Genomic DNA, 17023 nt, shown 5'->3' on the forward strand with positions numbered 1-17023 from the left:
GCAAGTTACCTACCCCTGTTTGCCTCAGTTTCTTCATCTGTAAAATGAGTTGGAAAACTCCTCTAGCATCTTTGCCAAGAAAGCCCCAAATGGGGTCACAAGGGGTTGGAAATACTGAAGAACATGTGCTAATTACTGAGAATACATAAATATGTAAAAGATAGTCCCTATCCTTAAGGAGTTCACAATCTAATGGTGGAGAGAATGTGAAAACATTGTGTACAAATAAGCAATATATAAGTTACATATGGAAAAATGAACAGAAGGAAAGCATTAGAATTAAGAGAACTTAGGGAAGGAAGACTTCCTGAAGAAAGGATTTTAGTTAGTACTTAAAGGAAGTCAGAAAGAAGAGATGAGGGAAAGTTTTTCAGGAACAGAGCACTAGCAGTAAAAATGTTTCAAGTTGAGAGATGGAAGATCCTGGCTGAGGGACAATAAAGGGGCCAGTGTTACTGTATCAAGGAGTACATGAAAGTGGGTGGTATGTGAGGTCTAGATTCAGGCAGTCAGATACACATATTATATAATAGCTAAAATGCATATTGTTATACTGCCCTCACATGCTTCATCCTGATTAAGTATGCACTTTCCTTCTCAAGAGTTCTCCGCCTATGTCTGATAATGATACCGATGTTTCTATGAGATAGGAGAAGTACAAGCTCTTGGCAAGGTCTGTGATGCTGGGAATACTTTGAGAAAGCAACTAGCAAAAGGAGCCCTGTCTTGCTGATGATAGAGAGGCTTCTTGTCAAGTAGTCTGGCCACTTATTGGTTAATTCTTTGGCTATGGTAACCCATGAAACAATTTTTAAAAATGCCTCTGTATTATTATTAGAGGGTAAATGATGAGATCACAAATCAATTGAAGTATTCCATTAATAGTTCTATTTATATATTTATAAATAAGTACAGGCATTACTAAAATATATTATACAACAATGACTAAAGATAAAATTAGTGTGCTGTTGACATGTATATGTAGGTTTATATGTGTGTGTGTATTTTTTTTTTCCCTGTTCAGTCATTTTTCAGTTATGTCTGACTCTTTTTAACCCTATTTGGTGATTCCTTGGCAAAAATGCTGGCATGATTTGCCATTTCCTTCTCTATATAACTTTAAGTTCTTTTAATACTTTTTGAAGTAAAAACTTCAAGTTAATCTAGAATAATACACATGGGGACAGATCCTGTGATAGCCATAGCCATAAGGAACTCCCAAATGAGGAAACTTCCCTTCAGGTGGCAGCATTGGGAGTTCTTCATCTGTGGAAGACCAACCCAGGTTCCCAGGTTCCTCTGCTGAGTTAATAGATAAGATAGACAAAACAGAAATTTCAACCTGAAATTATTCTCTTTTCCCCCTTTCCACCAATTCAATTCTATTTTGGATAAAACAACAAAAATTTTAATTTCTTGGGAGTTTTTATTTTTTGTTGTTGTTAAATCATTTCGATAAATTCTCTGTGCAAGTCCATACTTATATTCCTCGATTCTGCTAATATTGTTATGTTTATATTACAGCTCATATGGGGGAATCGGCTCATTTGGAGATAGGCATACCTATCTGCAAGTGGTTAGTATAGCCAAGGACAAATCTGAAAAACCATTTAGGGTATTTTTAAAGCCATTAAGCATATTAGCTCTGAGGAGATAAACAGAATAAACAGAAGAATAGCCTAACCCACCTAGGAACTAATACCATTGCTTTTGTTTGGCTTCCAAAGTCATCAAAGCAAAGTTCATAAAGCCTGTTTATTTTGCTTATCTCAAGTGATTGGTAACTTCACTTTATATTGTTAATAGCCATCTTTCCAAGGTGCCTATTTGTAAATGGGTAAACATGTAGTCTAGGAAATATATTGTGAAATCATAGGGGGGAAAGGAATATACCCCATCCTTTTGCTATAATTTCATACCATAAATATCTATTTTTTTTAAATGCCCAGATATGCATGTTTTATGTAAATTTCTAGATGTTCATGGTTCTGACTTAGAAAAACAAACAAACGAATCACATCAAAACACAACCTCATCTAGCCCATGCCTGACAAAGGATGCTTTTATTTTATTTCTATAGTTAAAACTCAACTAATTTTTAAGTAACATTTATTGGATTTATTATTGTTTTTAGATATCTATTTCTATGAGTATAAGCAATAGGAAAAAAAAACAAGAAAAATATTTAGCTGAAATGATAAGCTACAGAGTATCCTTTGTGGTAATAAAAGGGAAACAAAGTAGATATCCATCGTTTTGGGAATGGCTTTAAAAAAAGTAGTGTATGAATGCAATATTTTTGTTCAGTAATATATCACTACAGATGCTTAATAAATGTTAGTGATCTGACTATTATAAAGGCCAAGATTCAGGTTCAAGATCAACATAAGGAATCACCTTTTACTGTTTGGCGCTAGATCAACAACTCAGTGGTCCCCATTGACAGTGTTGGTGAACTATTGGCTCACTTGCAAGCCAGGCAAGGGGGAACTGCTCTGTTACCCCTCTTTTCAGTCCCTGAGGACATTTTTTGCATACCCTGCCCCTCTTCCCAGCCACCCAAAGCAAGCACTTCCTCCCTCTGACTTCTCATAAATGAAGAGGGCTCACAGACAGCTTGAATTTGCCCTCTGGACACTAGAACTCAAAACCCTTTGCCAAAGTTGCCATAGAACTTCTGACTACATTTCAGATATGAATGTAAGCAACCAATTTATAATCTATGATTCTAAAATAAATCATATTAGGCTTATAGAAAATAGAGCTTTGGGTGTGGAAGAAAGGTTTCCATCATATTTCCATTAGTTTGATTTTCCTTAGAATGGGAAAAAATACCATGGTAAAATTTAAACCTGAGAAGTGAATACTCAGTTTTATCTTTATTTAATGAAGGCAAGTACATGCTTGTTCACTTCAAGAAAAAAAGTTTCACATAATGACATATAATTAAATAATTTGAAACTGTTAAAGATAACCCATTATTATAAAGACTGTTAAAATGGGAAGATTTGTATATACTTAGAGTAAAGTAGAACTATAGCAATAATAAGTAGATTATATAAATATATATATATATAAATAGATTATATAAATCTATATATAAATCTATATATAAATATATAAAAATAATAATAACTATAGCAATATAAGTAGAACTATAGCAATATACATATAGTGATTACAGCAATGAAAATGAAAAGATAACCAAAGGGAAGCTTTAATAACTGAAGAGCCATTGATGGTTCCAGAAAACAGATAACTAGGCCCCCACCCCCCTCACAGAGATATAACGGACTACAGAGGTAGAAACTTGTATGCATAGTCATATGTGCTCATTATAAAGAATGTTTTTCTTAATTGTTTTTTCTGTTTAACCAGAAAGGGCTTAATCTGGAGATGGAAAAGCATCCCACCTTCCCCTAACCAATTATTAGTGTAAAAATAAATGGCATTAATAAAACAAACAAAAGAAAGAGCTACAGACAACACGTTTAACAAGGAAATAAAGGACTGTTGATCTCATAGCATCTTCACCAATAATCTTTAGTCCCACATAAGAGAGTCAAAGAAAATTATCATTGTTGTCTGGCAAAGGGATTAAGAAAAATTCTCAAATTTTAGTTTACTAAAAAGACCAAAAAGGAGCATATTTCTCCCTTGTATATACAAATAAATTCAAGTTCTTAACTGTTCTAGGCCTTGTAATGTTGACTTGAGATAACTGCAAAATTTTAATATTTCTTAGGTTTTTTTTTTTTTGTGCCTGAGCATCTGATGCAGAAATATCAAGTAGTCATTCTTTCAGGATAACTCAATAAGAGAAGTTGACGTGCAGACATTTTCTTTAGTGTTAGTTAGCATATGGCATGTGGCTCATGGCTCTAGAATGAGACTATGAAATAAAATGCATAGTATTTATCCTGTGGCCTACATTCTTAGTCATTTGGCATGAGAAATGCATATATCCATTATAAATAAGTAAACCTAAGGAATTTTATATTTTTAATTTAGAGTATACATTGAAAAATTTCTTCACTAAAGCAGTGGAGACTGCAAAAAAGTAATCTTTTATGCTAGGTAAAAAAATTTCAAGGATTTGTAAAGGAATTAAGAAGTTTCAAAATTAAATATGGAGATCACAAGACTTCTTGACCTGGAATCAGGGTTGGATTCAAGATCTTGTTGTGATACTTATTAGCTGTATGATCATGGAGAAATCAGTTAAGCCTTCCTAATTTCAGTGTTCTCATCTGAAAAATCAGGGGTAGTAATGTTGGTATTATTTGCCTCACAGGGTTGTTATAAAGAAAATTTCTTAAACTTAAATGACTTTATAAATCTGAGGTATCATTTAATATTATCTTCTGCAGAATGTTTTGTCTCTAGTTTTTTTGTTTTTTTTTTTTACACTTACCTTCTGCCTTAAAAGTGTCAGTTCTAGAGCAGAAGAGTGGTAAGGCCTAGGCAATTAGGCTAAAGTGATTTGCCCAAGGTCACACAGTTAGAAAGAGTCTGAGGCCACATTTGAACACACTGAGCCATCAACTACCCTGTTTAGTTGTATTTCAAGTTTCATAGTTAGCAAACTCTTTGGGGGGGGTTTGTGTCATCTCCCAGAAGAATAATAAAGTAACTCTTTCCTACAGAATGTTATTTCACATTATATATGTGTGTGTGTGTATTAAGAAATGTAAACTCCTAAAATGTAAAGACATATTTCAGGGTTCTGTTTTGTCCTTGTATCCCTAGCATTTTGCCTGAAACACAGTGGGTACACAGTAAATACATACTGAATTGAACTGAATTATTGTTGTTAATATGCCTATTAAGTTCATTTCTTTTCTGGATTGGATGTGTGTTCTTATGAACATCCTTCATGGTCCTATTATCTCCATTTTATACACATGAAATTATTTTTCCCAAAGACATTGTTGATGCTATGGCAAGAATTAAAGAGTTTCTGACTGGTTTGTTTACTCCATTAGAATATACTGGTACTAAATGTTTTATACTAAGTTCTTTAAGGAAGCTTCAAAGGCAAGTATCATCATTTCAACATGTTCTTTCCTTTGATTTTTCTTGTTAAAAATAGCATTTGTCATATTGTAAAGAAATGTGTTTTCCTTCAGAAGCCTAATACTTAAAAAAAACTAAAAAGGTTGATTATTCTTATGATAGGTGTTTGAATATTATTTTGATGATAGATATCAAATAGAAAAAGACTTCTTTTGATGAATTTAACATTGAATAACTAGAAAGTAGATTTTTTTTCCCATAGATGTTTTCATATCAGAGATCTTTTGAGACTGTTTATGTAAAAAGCCAAATCATTCTAATCAATTAAGGAGATTTTAATTGTGTTATTTATATGAGGCCCCAAACTTGCTTGACTATTTGGATAATATGTATTTACAAAATAATCCATACAGAATACTACATGACTGGAAATGAAAGTATATTACTGTAATAAGAATTGGAAGGTAACAACTAATTAAAAACATATGGAAATGAATACTATGGACTGAAACAGATTATAATCAAAATTTCTGTAATTTTAATATATAGGTTATTACTTCTACAAATTTCATTAGATCCTTGTAGGGACCTTGTGGGTTGAGCCGGAGAGGTCTTATAATCCCCACTTTACAGATGAAATAGGTTTTGAGAATTTTGACTTAGGTTAAGGCTAAATAAATAAAATCATGAAGAGGAACTTTTTTTTTCTGACTCTTAGTCCAGTAATCTTTCTGTATCTACTGTATATAATTCTTGGCTTCAAGAGTGAGTCACTTGCCATTTTTTACAGTGAAGTTAACTTCTTTTGTAAATGCTGATTCAAAATCACTAGTATATTTAGGAGGAACATAAAAGAAAAATTGGGCCTTTGAAGGGCAAAAGATGGCAATTATATACCTGGGCATTAAAGTTTCCCAAAGGAGAAATCAGTCATTCTTTCTCAGATGCATGGAAAATGATAGCAACAGTATGTTTACTGGTGACACTAAATATTGTAAGGCATTTGGTAAGTTTCTAAATGTTTATTATCTAATGTTGAGGCAGTCTCTGAACTCTATGGTTCATTTTAGCTACCTGGAAAAAATATTCAAAATCTCTTTTCCCCCTCTTCTAAAAGGATATTGTAAGATATTTGAATCTTTCTATGATTAACCAATAATTAAAATATGAGAAATGCTCCATGGAGATAGGTGAGGGTATAAATAACAACAACAAAAAAACAATAAAACCTTTCTATCTTCTAACTAAAAACTTAATTTATAAAGAAAATGAAAATCATATAAAATTTTAGAGCAACAAGAACAAGAAAACATTTTTAAACTCAGCAATTGATGAGAGAAGTGATACAAACAATGCTAGACACCTTTGAAATATCCTAGGAAGCATGTCATTGTGTTTCAATGTAATTTATCTATAGGGGAGAAAAAGCAGGAGTGCAAAATAACAAAATTACTTGATAATAACAAGTACAACTTTTGTCACCTGTTTGGCATTCTGGGACCTAGTCTTGGCAATACATTGACAACATGCCTTGATGCCAAAAAAATATGATTCCTGGGAATTTTTATGAGTATTATTGATCTCAAAGCCCTTTAAATAGAACAATGAAATAAATGCAGACATTTTCAAAATTACTACAATGGAGCAAACTTCTACTAAGTATATATTTTTCTAGATAAGTATTATTTGGCTATTTTTTTGGTCACAATAAATTTTATATTTTCTAAATGTCCCTTGAATAATATTGACCCATTCCCAGCTATTTTCTCTGGATACAAAATTCCTGTGACCACTTCACAAAGCTGCAGTACAATTTCCTCCAAACAAACCAAGAATGGATGGTGAAAAACCATTTTAGATACCTCACAAAGAGATGAAAATGCCTACTTGATCTGGGAGTCTCTAGTTACTCACCCTGGGCCAGTTAACAGGGACCTGCTGATTTCAAAAGATTGGTCTTTTGCAATCAAAAGGAGACTTTTGAAATATACTTGTCAAGGAGGACATTGGGATATTTCACTTGATTGCAAAGGAAGAAGGTTCAAACCAGAAAATAATATTTGATGTTCAAAATAAAGGAAACATCTCATATTGTCTTAAAGAGCTCCCTTTTCCTTCTAAAGCTGGCAACAAAACAAGGAAGAGCTTGGACTGAGCTACACTGTCTGTCACCTCTATGAGGTCTGTAATGAATTTGCACATTTTACTCCAACTACTGTATATCTAATCAGAAAAAGATGTCCCCATATCCCCCTGATCTAGCGCCAAACAGTAAAAGGTGATTCCTTATGTTAACAATTTCAGCAGAATGGCTTATTAAAACCAGATTTTAGGGCATTATAAAATGCTTAGAAGCCCTTTAAAATGTCAACTAGGATCCCCAGAGACCACGTAAAATGTCAACCCAGCTCAAGCGCCTGTTTTAAGCAGAATGAATTAGCAGCGTGCTGTCGGAGGTTGTTATCCAAAACAATCAAGTTCTCTTTGTACTTTCTGTATGAAATGGGCCACTCGTTCAGAATAATCTTGTAGATTTCAGTAGATAACTTATTTATTTGGGACTAAATATTGAAGTCATCCCCTCTACACAGCCCCTTAGTTAATCTGCATAGTATATAAATGACATCTCTCTAACCCAACTAAAACTACTAAATTTAGGCAATGTACTTTTCTGGGTCTGTGAGAGGGTAACTGACATGGCTAAATTATTTATTATTAGATCATACTATTTTTTTCAAATAACAAAAAAAGTATTTTTGTTTCATTTAGGGTTTTTATAATATTTCATAAAATATCATTTTGCTTTATAATACCATAGTGGCTCTTATTCTAGTCCTCTGTGTAATTAGAATCTGCTTCCCTGAATTCCAGTTCCCAGCATTCCATGTTCCTTCTCATGTTAAGTGCTAATGTAGGGAGGATATAAGTTTTGTGTAGCCCCACCTCTCTCTCCTGATTGCAGCAGCTGAAGTGAACTTTTGGGCAAGCTGGAGAACTTACTCAGTTGGGTTTACTTTTTGTTAGATAATTAGATTTGAACTTCTTTTTTCTTTCTATTTCAAGTGACTATTAATACACTTTATAAAATATAATACTTGGAGTTATTGATATTAATTTAAATCCTATACCTTATAGAATCTCAGATCAAGTAAACCTATATTCAAATAAGGAATCCCTTTGTGACTCTTATAAAAAATGATTATCCAGCCTTTGTTTGAAAACAAGGAGAAAGAGACTATTATCATTTGGTTAGAAATTCTAGTGGTTATGACGAGCTTAATTGTCTCCTCACAGCTTCCAAATATTTCTCTAGTTCTGTCCTGAACCAAGTAAAGTAAATATGACTCTTCCTCAAATGACTACCTTTCGAATACTGGAAAACATTAGCATTCAACCTCATAACAAAGATCCCTGCTCTTGAGTGAAAATCCCCACTCATGTTCTCAACCTCATCCTGGCTGGTTCTAAGGTGCTTTGCAAGCTTGACTGCCTACCTGTGAATTCTTTAAAATTTAACAATCTTCCCTAAAATTTGGTGTCCCAAACTGAAGATAATACTTCAGATACAGTCTGAACAGAGAAGAACAGTGGATCTTGGGGACCTCTCTAGGCATGGAAACTATGCCTTTCTTGTTGTGGATTAGAATAATCTACATTAACTGCCATAACACTTTGATGATTCACCCTAATCTTGTAGTTCAATCAAGTCCTAAACTATTATCTTGATATTTTTTTTCTTATGATACTTGTGAAGCTGGTTTTATGAGCCAAGATATAAGACTGAACAGTTATCCTCATAAACCTACATCTGATTCTCTTCCCTTTAATGTTTTAGACTGCTAAAATTATTTTAAAAATCATGACACTATCACCTTTTGTCTTAGATACCCCTCCTAGCTTTATGTTGACTGTTGACTTGGGTAGCCAATCATCTATTTCTTTATCCAAGACATTGATAAAAAAGGTTAAACAGCAAAGGGTCAATTATAGATCTGTAGGGCCCCTCCAATGGCTGCTTCTTTCCAAGCTGACATTAAACCATTAATGCCACCATTACTTATAATTTTATATTAAAAGTAAACCTATTTTTGGGTTAGCTAGGTGGTTCAGTGGATCAAGAGTCAGGCTTAGAGACAGCAGGTCCTGGGTTCAAATTTGGCCTCAAATACTTCCTAGCTGTGAGATCCTGGGCATGTCACTTGACCCCCATTACCTAGCCCTTACTGCTCTTTTGCCTTGGAACTGAAACATAGTATTTATTCCAAGACGGAAGGTAAGGGTTTTAAAAAGAAGAAAAGAAAAATCTATTTCAATAAAAACACCATAATATGAATAAATAATGTATATGTATAAAACATGTGTATATATGCATATATATATTACATTCGGAAATAATGTCTTTTTATATATATGTGTCTGTATGTGTATAATTATATTAATTTCATTTATTATTCCATAAATATTTTTAAATGAACCAGATTTTACATAAAAAGAATAATTTATAAATCTAAAGACTGTAAAATATTTTACAAATAAATGTAAACCTCTCTAAAATTAGATGCATAAAAAGATTATAAACTCATGAAGGGCAAAAGTATTTGTTCAGTCTCTGTTACATAGAATTTTGTTTAATAACATGGCCTAATAATTAATATTTAATGGCAACTACCTTAGCATTAGACTCCTTCCTCAGCCAGAAGCTTGCATAAAGACCTTCTCTTTAAAGACCTAGTATATATTATACTTATTACATTGGAGCCCTAAGAAAAAGGAATCATTTGATATGTTCCAAATTGTATTTTATTTGTATGGTTTATGCATTTTCTGTTTTCGTGATAAGCTCTTAGAATACATGAGTGCATTTAATTTGTTCATAAATTTTGGTGTATCATTTTTTATGTTGATATTGATGGCACTGATAGAAAGCAGAGGGTATGGAGGTAAGGAGAAGGAAGTAAAAAAGATTTCTCTGTTTTCTTGGGTATTAAATAGGGCTGAACTAAATAGTTTTCTTAAAAGATGGAGGATTTTATATTCCTTATGTACATATGTATGAATATAGTTTTTGTTTGTTGCTTGGCAATGGCCAAAAAGGTGATTAATAATTCTGCAAACGTACTCAAGGCTAGAAAGAAATACAAGTGTATTATATAAACACAGATAATATCTATGTGGATATACATTTCTGTATATCTTCATACATCACTGAAATTGGTAGAAAACAAGAACCAAATTAATTATGGAAATGATTTTCTTCTTACTGCTCAAATGTTAGGGTAAAGTATATTATCATAGAAAAACCAGTATTTTTGCATATTTTTAAATTAGCAGATAACCTGAATGATCTTGGCTTACAGATCTTTTAACAAACTGTAAACTTGCAAGATAAAAAACTCAGCTTATTATAGCTATTATATGATTACTAATATAGATCTTACCCAGTATCTTGCTGATGTTAGAATTATGCATGTCAGGAAAAGCTTGAAGGATTTTCCTCCGTTCATCTTTAGCCCATACCATGAAAGCATTCATGGGACGCTTGATATGAGGTTCATTGCTCCCACGCCCTCTGGATTCCCGATAAATTCTGGATTCTGAGACCCCGGCACTTCCTAAAAAACAAATAATACCACAAACACATAATGAAAATTGTTCCAGATTTATGTTTACATGTTAACACTGTAAGGAACTTTCTTCAGTGAGTTTTTTGAAATTTTATATTTTGAATCATATCACATAGTCTGCTATATGATTTCTTCACTGAGTTGGACATGATACCCTTGGAGTAGGGTCAGTAAGCCATAATTAGTGCAACAAAAATAATTTTTTAAAAGTTAAAAGTTCCCTATTGTAGCATGAAAAATACAAATCTAGTCAATTTTGAGTGAAACATCTCCTTTCATACTTAGTATCCTTTTTTATATGATAAAATTTCAGAATTTTTTTTCCCTTGAAACTTTTGCAAATGGCTTTCAACCATCCCTGTATCTCCTTCATCCCTACTTTCCCCAAAACAAATACTCTTTAATACACCAACAATTTCTTCTAACTTTATTTTCCACTTAATTCTTTAGTAGCTTATCTAGGCAACTGCACACCCTAATCATAGCTGCCTCCCATGGTCATTGAATATTATCTCATTCTCAGGCTAGGTATGAGAAGCTGTCTATCACAAGTTTCACCTCTAAAAACAAACACCTATTTCTGAGGCCACAGAAGATTTGGAATGTGTCCCAAAGTCAAATTTTCCAAAGAAACAATTATGAACTCATTAAATATTATGTAGGAACTTAACCATATGTGATCTGGCTAGTTAACATCCCTAGACCTTCAAGGTAAATCATGAGGCAGGATGTACTGAGATCTGTATCACAAGTGGAGATGTTTTTCTCTAAGAACAATACATCCTCATATTTTACTGTTGCTGAAGACTTGTCTTGAAACCCTCAAATGAATGCTGATGCTTTTATTGGAATGTGAAAGGCGGTCAGGAACTAGTCAGGCCTTGAAAAGTGTGCCTCACAGAAGCCCTAATACACCCTTTTTGTTCCCTACATCCATTTTCAATTTGAAAACTGGTAAGCCATAATATCCTTCAACAAATACTACTGGAATATACATCAATTGTGCAGTGAGTTTTGCTTTCACCTTCTTGTGGTACAAACAGCATTTACCATATTGCTCTACTCTTAGAGTAACACTGGGGAATAGGCTAGAAAACCTAATCATTACTCCAACCCTTGGATTTAACCCTATGAACTTAGAAAGTGGAAAATTGTTATGTACACATCTTCCTTTACTTGTTCTTATACCTCCATAAAAAACCTCCATAAAAATAGAAAATAATATTAGCTGTGTTTCATCAAAACTATAAAAGTGCCTTCATATTGGAGCCAGGTTTGCATTAGCCAATGTAGTTTGGTTTTTTAAATGAGGCAACTATATGGATTAATTCAAACCCAAAGCATACATATGCAGGAAATAACAAGTAAAATTTTTTTCTCAATCAGATGTAAGATTACTTGAGTTCTATTTTTAATTGGTTAGTATAGACTTGATCTTAGATCAAGATTAGACATAAACAAAATAGGTGGCTCTTCAAGAGGTATGATTTTGGGATGTTGTAAAGTCCTGTCTAACTCAGAAAAATAAAAAGGCAGAGGAGCACCAAGGCAAGCCAGTCAGGGAGATACTGTAAGTTATCACTTTGAGCAGACAACATAGATGAGGGTAATATCTTCAGGAAGTCAATTAAAATGTATGTGTGTATATACATATATATATATCATGGTATAGGAGATAAATTCCTAGTTATGGGAACAGGATAAGAAGAACTGGAATCTTCCTTAGCTCATGAATTATTGCTAATTTGTCACTTTGAACAGCTCAAGAAGGACAGATAGGGGAGTTTTAAATATATGTTTTGGGAACATAAACCTGAGTAGCTGCTGAGAAAGCCTGCACAAAGGGACAAGAAAATGATGATTGATGAAAGTATAAGAAGGTGTTAAAAAACAAAATAGAGTATTAAAAATTAGGAAACAAGAGAATTCTTAGTATGTATTTATAGCAGGTAATGTGTTATACAGCCAAACTTAATTTGTATTGCCCCATTTCAGAGATAGACTCTTAGAGCTGGCAGGTACTTTACTTAGAGGTCACTGAGTCTAATGTCTTTATTTCACAGAAGAGGAAACTAACTCAGAAAGGTGAAGTGATTTGCCTAAAATCATGTAGTAAGTTAATGGTAGAATTGGTACTAGAAAACCAAATCTCCTGACTTCCAATCTAAAACTCCTTTCATCACACCATATTTGTTTGATTTTGGCTAGTCATTTTGATCATTAGAAATGTATTCTGGTCAAGCCTTGTGCTGGGTAAAAGACATAACCCCAAAATATAAAAATAAGCTATGGATAGAAAACTCTGGAAAATGTGTTGTAAGTATAAGAAATAAGGAAGGTAGGAATGAGGTGCTCTTTCCTGTTTAAAGAAAATTGCATTTGACTGTAATAAGTAGACCCCTCTTGCACATTACTGGAAACAAATAATATTCACCAACCATCAGAATCTCCACTCATATTGAAGTCCATCATGGCATGGCTGAATTTTCCTTCTTCATTCTGTTTCACTGCTAGTTGCTGAGTCAGGCTCTCCAGTGTTGTTTTGTCCTGAAAAACAATAATGATGAGATAAATGTAGTCATGTAGAAAATTCAGATGCAAAATAATCAGGCCATCTATCAGATGGGGGAAATGAAAGTAAATGATCCAGGTGATTTCTCAGGGAACTTGAAGGTGTAGGAACTCTTATGGAGGTTTGGAATTTATGTTTGGTATGACTAAGGATACAAACGTTTGGCTCCTTGGATCCAAACTTCCCAAATCACAAAATGCGCATAGAAATCTCATGGAAGCAACCTGCTTTTTGACATTTCAAATGTCTGCTTCATTTCCAGCCAGACTGTTGAAGTATAGATGTGGCATTGGGCCCAAAGAGAGTCCTCCAATAGTCAGGTGACTAAATAATAGAAACATAATTCAAAGTAGTGCCCTCTGTTGCCATCTCCCTAAATGCCATCTGCATTCTTCATGCAAGGGTAATGAAGATACTTAAATATTCATTGCTAATTGCTTGTCAAGTCTCTGTACATCAAATGTGAATGCCTAGTACTTGGACCACAATTTGATTTGGACTGCTAAGCCAAAATATTGAATTGGCGAATTGTTTGAGACACAAATATACAAAAATTAGATCTGTAAAGACTTCAAGTCATTTAAAAGCATGCAGATTATGATTTGCATTCATGTAGAACATGCCACTACAAGCTACCCTTTTTATTTTTTGGTAAGAAAAATGTTAGATCTTAAATTTATTTATGTTGAACATGGCACCATATCAGATCAGGAGAGTGGTTTATTTTAAGGACACTAGGAGTCTGCAATGGTCAATTTAAATCTTTCTCTTATCTCTGTATTGTTCAAAGGATGGTAGATTTCCATTATATTTCTCAGATGCAAATTGAATCTCATTCAGTTTGGGGCAATTTTTTTTCTGATGGCTAATTCCATCTTCTGAAGAATATTTGTATAGTGTTTGCATGTAAACTACATACTTTATACTCTTTGCCTGTGCAATTAGAAAGGATACGAATAGAGGTCTCCTATGAGAAATCTCTTAAGAGAATTTATTTTGCATGTAAAAGATCCAACAATTCCCATTAAGAAAAAATTAAAGCAGTTTTTTGAATCCCCAATATATTGGTTGAGTTTTCTTCAAGAAAACTCATGACATTACAACAACTACACAACCGATGAAGAATTTTTAAAATGATGGCAGTATATTATCCTGTTCCTTATTGATATTTACTTAGGATGCAGCAGAAAATTTTAACAGTTCCAAAGAAGCCTCAGATGCAGTAGTAAAACCCAAAGCAGAAAGTAGTTTAACTCAGCTTGATTGATCTAGAACTGCTAATGTAAAAACAGATTAACCATTTCAAATTTAAAGAGTCAATTACAAAGATTTTTTGAAACTGGTATTTTTAGCCACTTAATATGCTCAAAGATTCTTTTGTTTGGGAGGGTTGGATAGTATTGAGTTGAGTTCAACAATACTAAGGACACTAGCTGAACAGATGTCTTTTTGCAGTAAATGTAGCTCTTAAGATAGAAGGCAGCTATATTCAAAAGCACATTCCATCAACACGTTATGATAGTTCCTGGGTCAATGAATACTGTTCTGTGCTATCTACGGGAAACATGCTGCATATGGATCATCTATCAGATTTTGATTTAACAGTCTATAGGGCTTTAATGTTACATATTTTCTAGAGAGTTTCCCATTCTGAAGGGCAGTTTTTCAGAACGTTGAAGAAAAATGGAGGAAGTAAAAAGTAGAATAAAGAAATGTCATGCATATACGAAGATTCTGAGCTCAGCTCTATGGGTTTTGTTCTGTCTTAACAAAGAGCTGGAATGAGCAAGTGATCAGAGGGGGAAAGTCACACTCAGTTTTTAGCAACAAGGTGACCTCTAACCTATCACTACTAAAACATGCAGTATAATGAAATAATTCAATTAGTCACTGTAAAGTGGAAGTTAAGATAATTCTCAGAGGATGTCACTGTGAAACAGTAGATGTCAAAACAGTCAGCTGTGCTTTTCTTCTGCCCCTTTGCGCTGTGACTTTAGTTAACCCTCAGGCACACAGAAATGGAAATGGAGGGAGGAGGAGGTGGAGAATATGCCATGTGCCTTTAATTATGATACATTACAACAGCACGTGAATCTGAATGGTAAGGTTGCCAGACTTCAGCAAACACTAACTGAGATTAAAGGAAGAAGACAGATATGTTTTGGTATAAGAGTGAAACAATTTCTTAACCCAAGTGGAGAGTAATTACATAATTCCACATGAAAACTGTCACCATGCTTAAAGTTAAATATATATATATATGTATACACACACACACACACACACACATCTATCTATCTATCTATCTATCTATCTACCTTTTGACTGAATGATATGTGAACAATTAGAAGACAGAGCCGGCTTAAAACAGCCCTAAAGGATAAAAACTCAGAGGAGATATGAGGTGAAAGGAAAAGAAGTGAATTAATTATAATGTCACATGAAGCAGATATTTATTTATTGAAATCCATATTGAAAACCAGGGCTGACTTGATGAGGAGGCTGCAGAACTTCACTGAGAAGGTCCCTGCTCTTGCCAAACCAGGTTCCACTATACTACATCACTGTAGATTCTGACCTTTGGCCTCTCTTGACTCTTGATATAACTAGGGTGGAAAAAGAGGAGGTTTCCTCCTAAGACACCGATAGCCAGGTATAGTAAAGCTACCAAACGATATAGTACCTTAGATCTTCCAATATTATTTAGGATCTCAATTTATATCAATAGTTATACAGAATAGTTTTGAGAAAAGCTAGCCAAGGATAGTTACTACCTAATATCAAGTGTGATAAGTTCAGTCACTAAATTTTTGAAGGAAAACTAAATTTGAACTAAACTTAAAAACAAAACACACAAACATATATATATTTATAAATAAAATAATTGTCCTACAAACAAGTTTATTATAAATTCTGAAAGAATATCTCCAATGATGATGCTGGTTTCTCTGATCAGAAAACAGAACCAGTGTATCCAAATGGGGAAGAAATGTAAGCATGATTGTCTAGGTGAGTGACCATATTAGAGAGGAGAGCTCTATGTTTGCTTTACCATCTAATAAATAAATAGAACTAGAAATTATGCTTCAACATTTGGTTCAGTTGCCCCATCTCTAAAATAGATATATGATCTATATGGATTGACATGAATAATATCTAGATATAGAATATACATATATATGTTCTATATTTGTATGACCATGCAAATGCATCCATATGTATACCCTCATTATCTACATATTATAAATTTCTTTTTGTGTGTATATAAAGATTTATAGCTTTTGAGTAGATACAAGGAGAATTGATCTACTTGAAAAAAGAACTATATAATTTCAAGATTCCATTATTATTATTAATTTCCATAGTCGGTTTTTCAAATGAATACAGGAAGGAAAATTGCATATAGGAATTTTATTTTCCAAAAGATGATTTTCTTAAATAAATGTTTAAAGTTTTCCCTGAAGCTCAATAATCACGGTTGTGGGTTTTCTGCTATTTTAGTTTCCATTTCTTCTTTGTCTTTTTTCTTGAGAAAACTTGCTTATGAGCCCTAGCTGATTACATATGTGTTGTATTAAGCAATACGAGATACTCAAAAAATATTATGTCCTTCTCGCCTTTCTATCCCTCTTAATTTCTTGAACATATTAACTTCTTGGTAAATGGTTAGTTTAATTTGCTCAATATGGCTTATGTAAATAGTATGAAGTGATCTATATATTTGTAGATGCACAGAGAGAAATATTGGGCATTGTTTATCCTTTAAAGACAATGGTCCCTCTTGCTAGTGTTCATAAAGCTATAGTGGGTC

At 33.3% G+C, this 17023-nt stretch overlaps 1 protein-coding gene across 14 annotated transcripts in view; it reads right to left on the reverse strand.

Annotated features, from left to right (window-relative positions):
* SOX5 (SRY-box transcription factor 5) overlaps window positions 1-17023 on the reverse strand; it is a 1300541-nt gene that overhangs the window by 9436 nt on the left and 1274082 nt on the right. For all 14 annotated transcript variants that reach the window (XM_056800784.1, XM_007503523.3, XM_056800783.1 and 11 more), the window contains 2 exons: window positions 13079-13187; window positions 10455-10628 (listed from right to left, as the gene is read on the reverse strand). In XM_056800784.1, coding sequence (XP_056656762.1) covers window positions 10455-10628; window positions 13079-13187 — 283 coding nt within the window. The remainder of the gene's footprint in view (window positions 1-10454; window positions 10629-13078; window positions 13188-17023) is intronic.

Source organism: Monodelphis domestica, chromosome 5 (assembly GCF_027887165.1).
Source record: "Monodelphis domestica isolate mMonDom1 chromosome 5, mMonDom1.pri, whole genome shotgun sequence".
Classification (NCBI taxonomy): Eukaryota; Metazoa; Chordata; class Mammalia; order Didelphimorphia; family Didelphidae; genus Monodelphis; species Monodelphis domestica.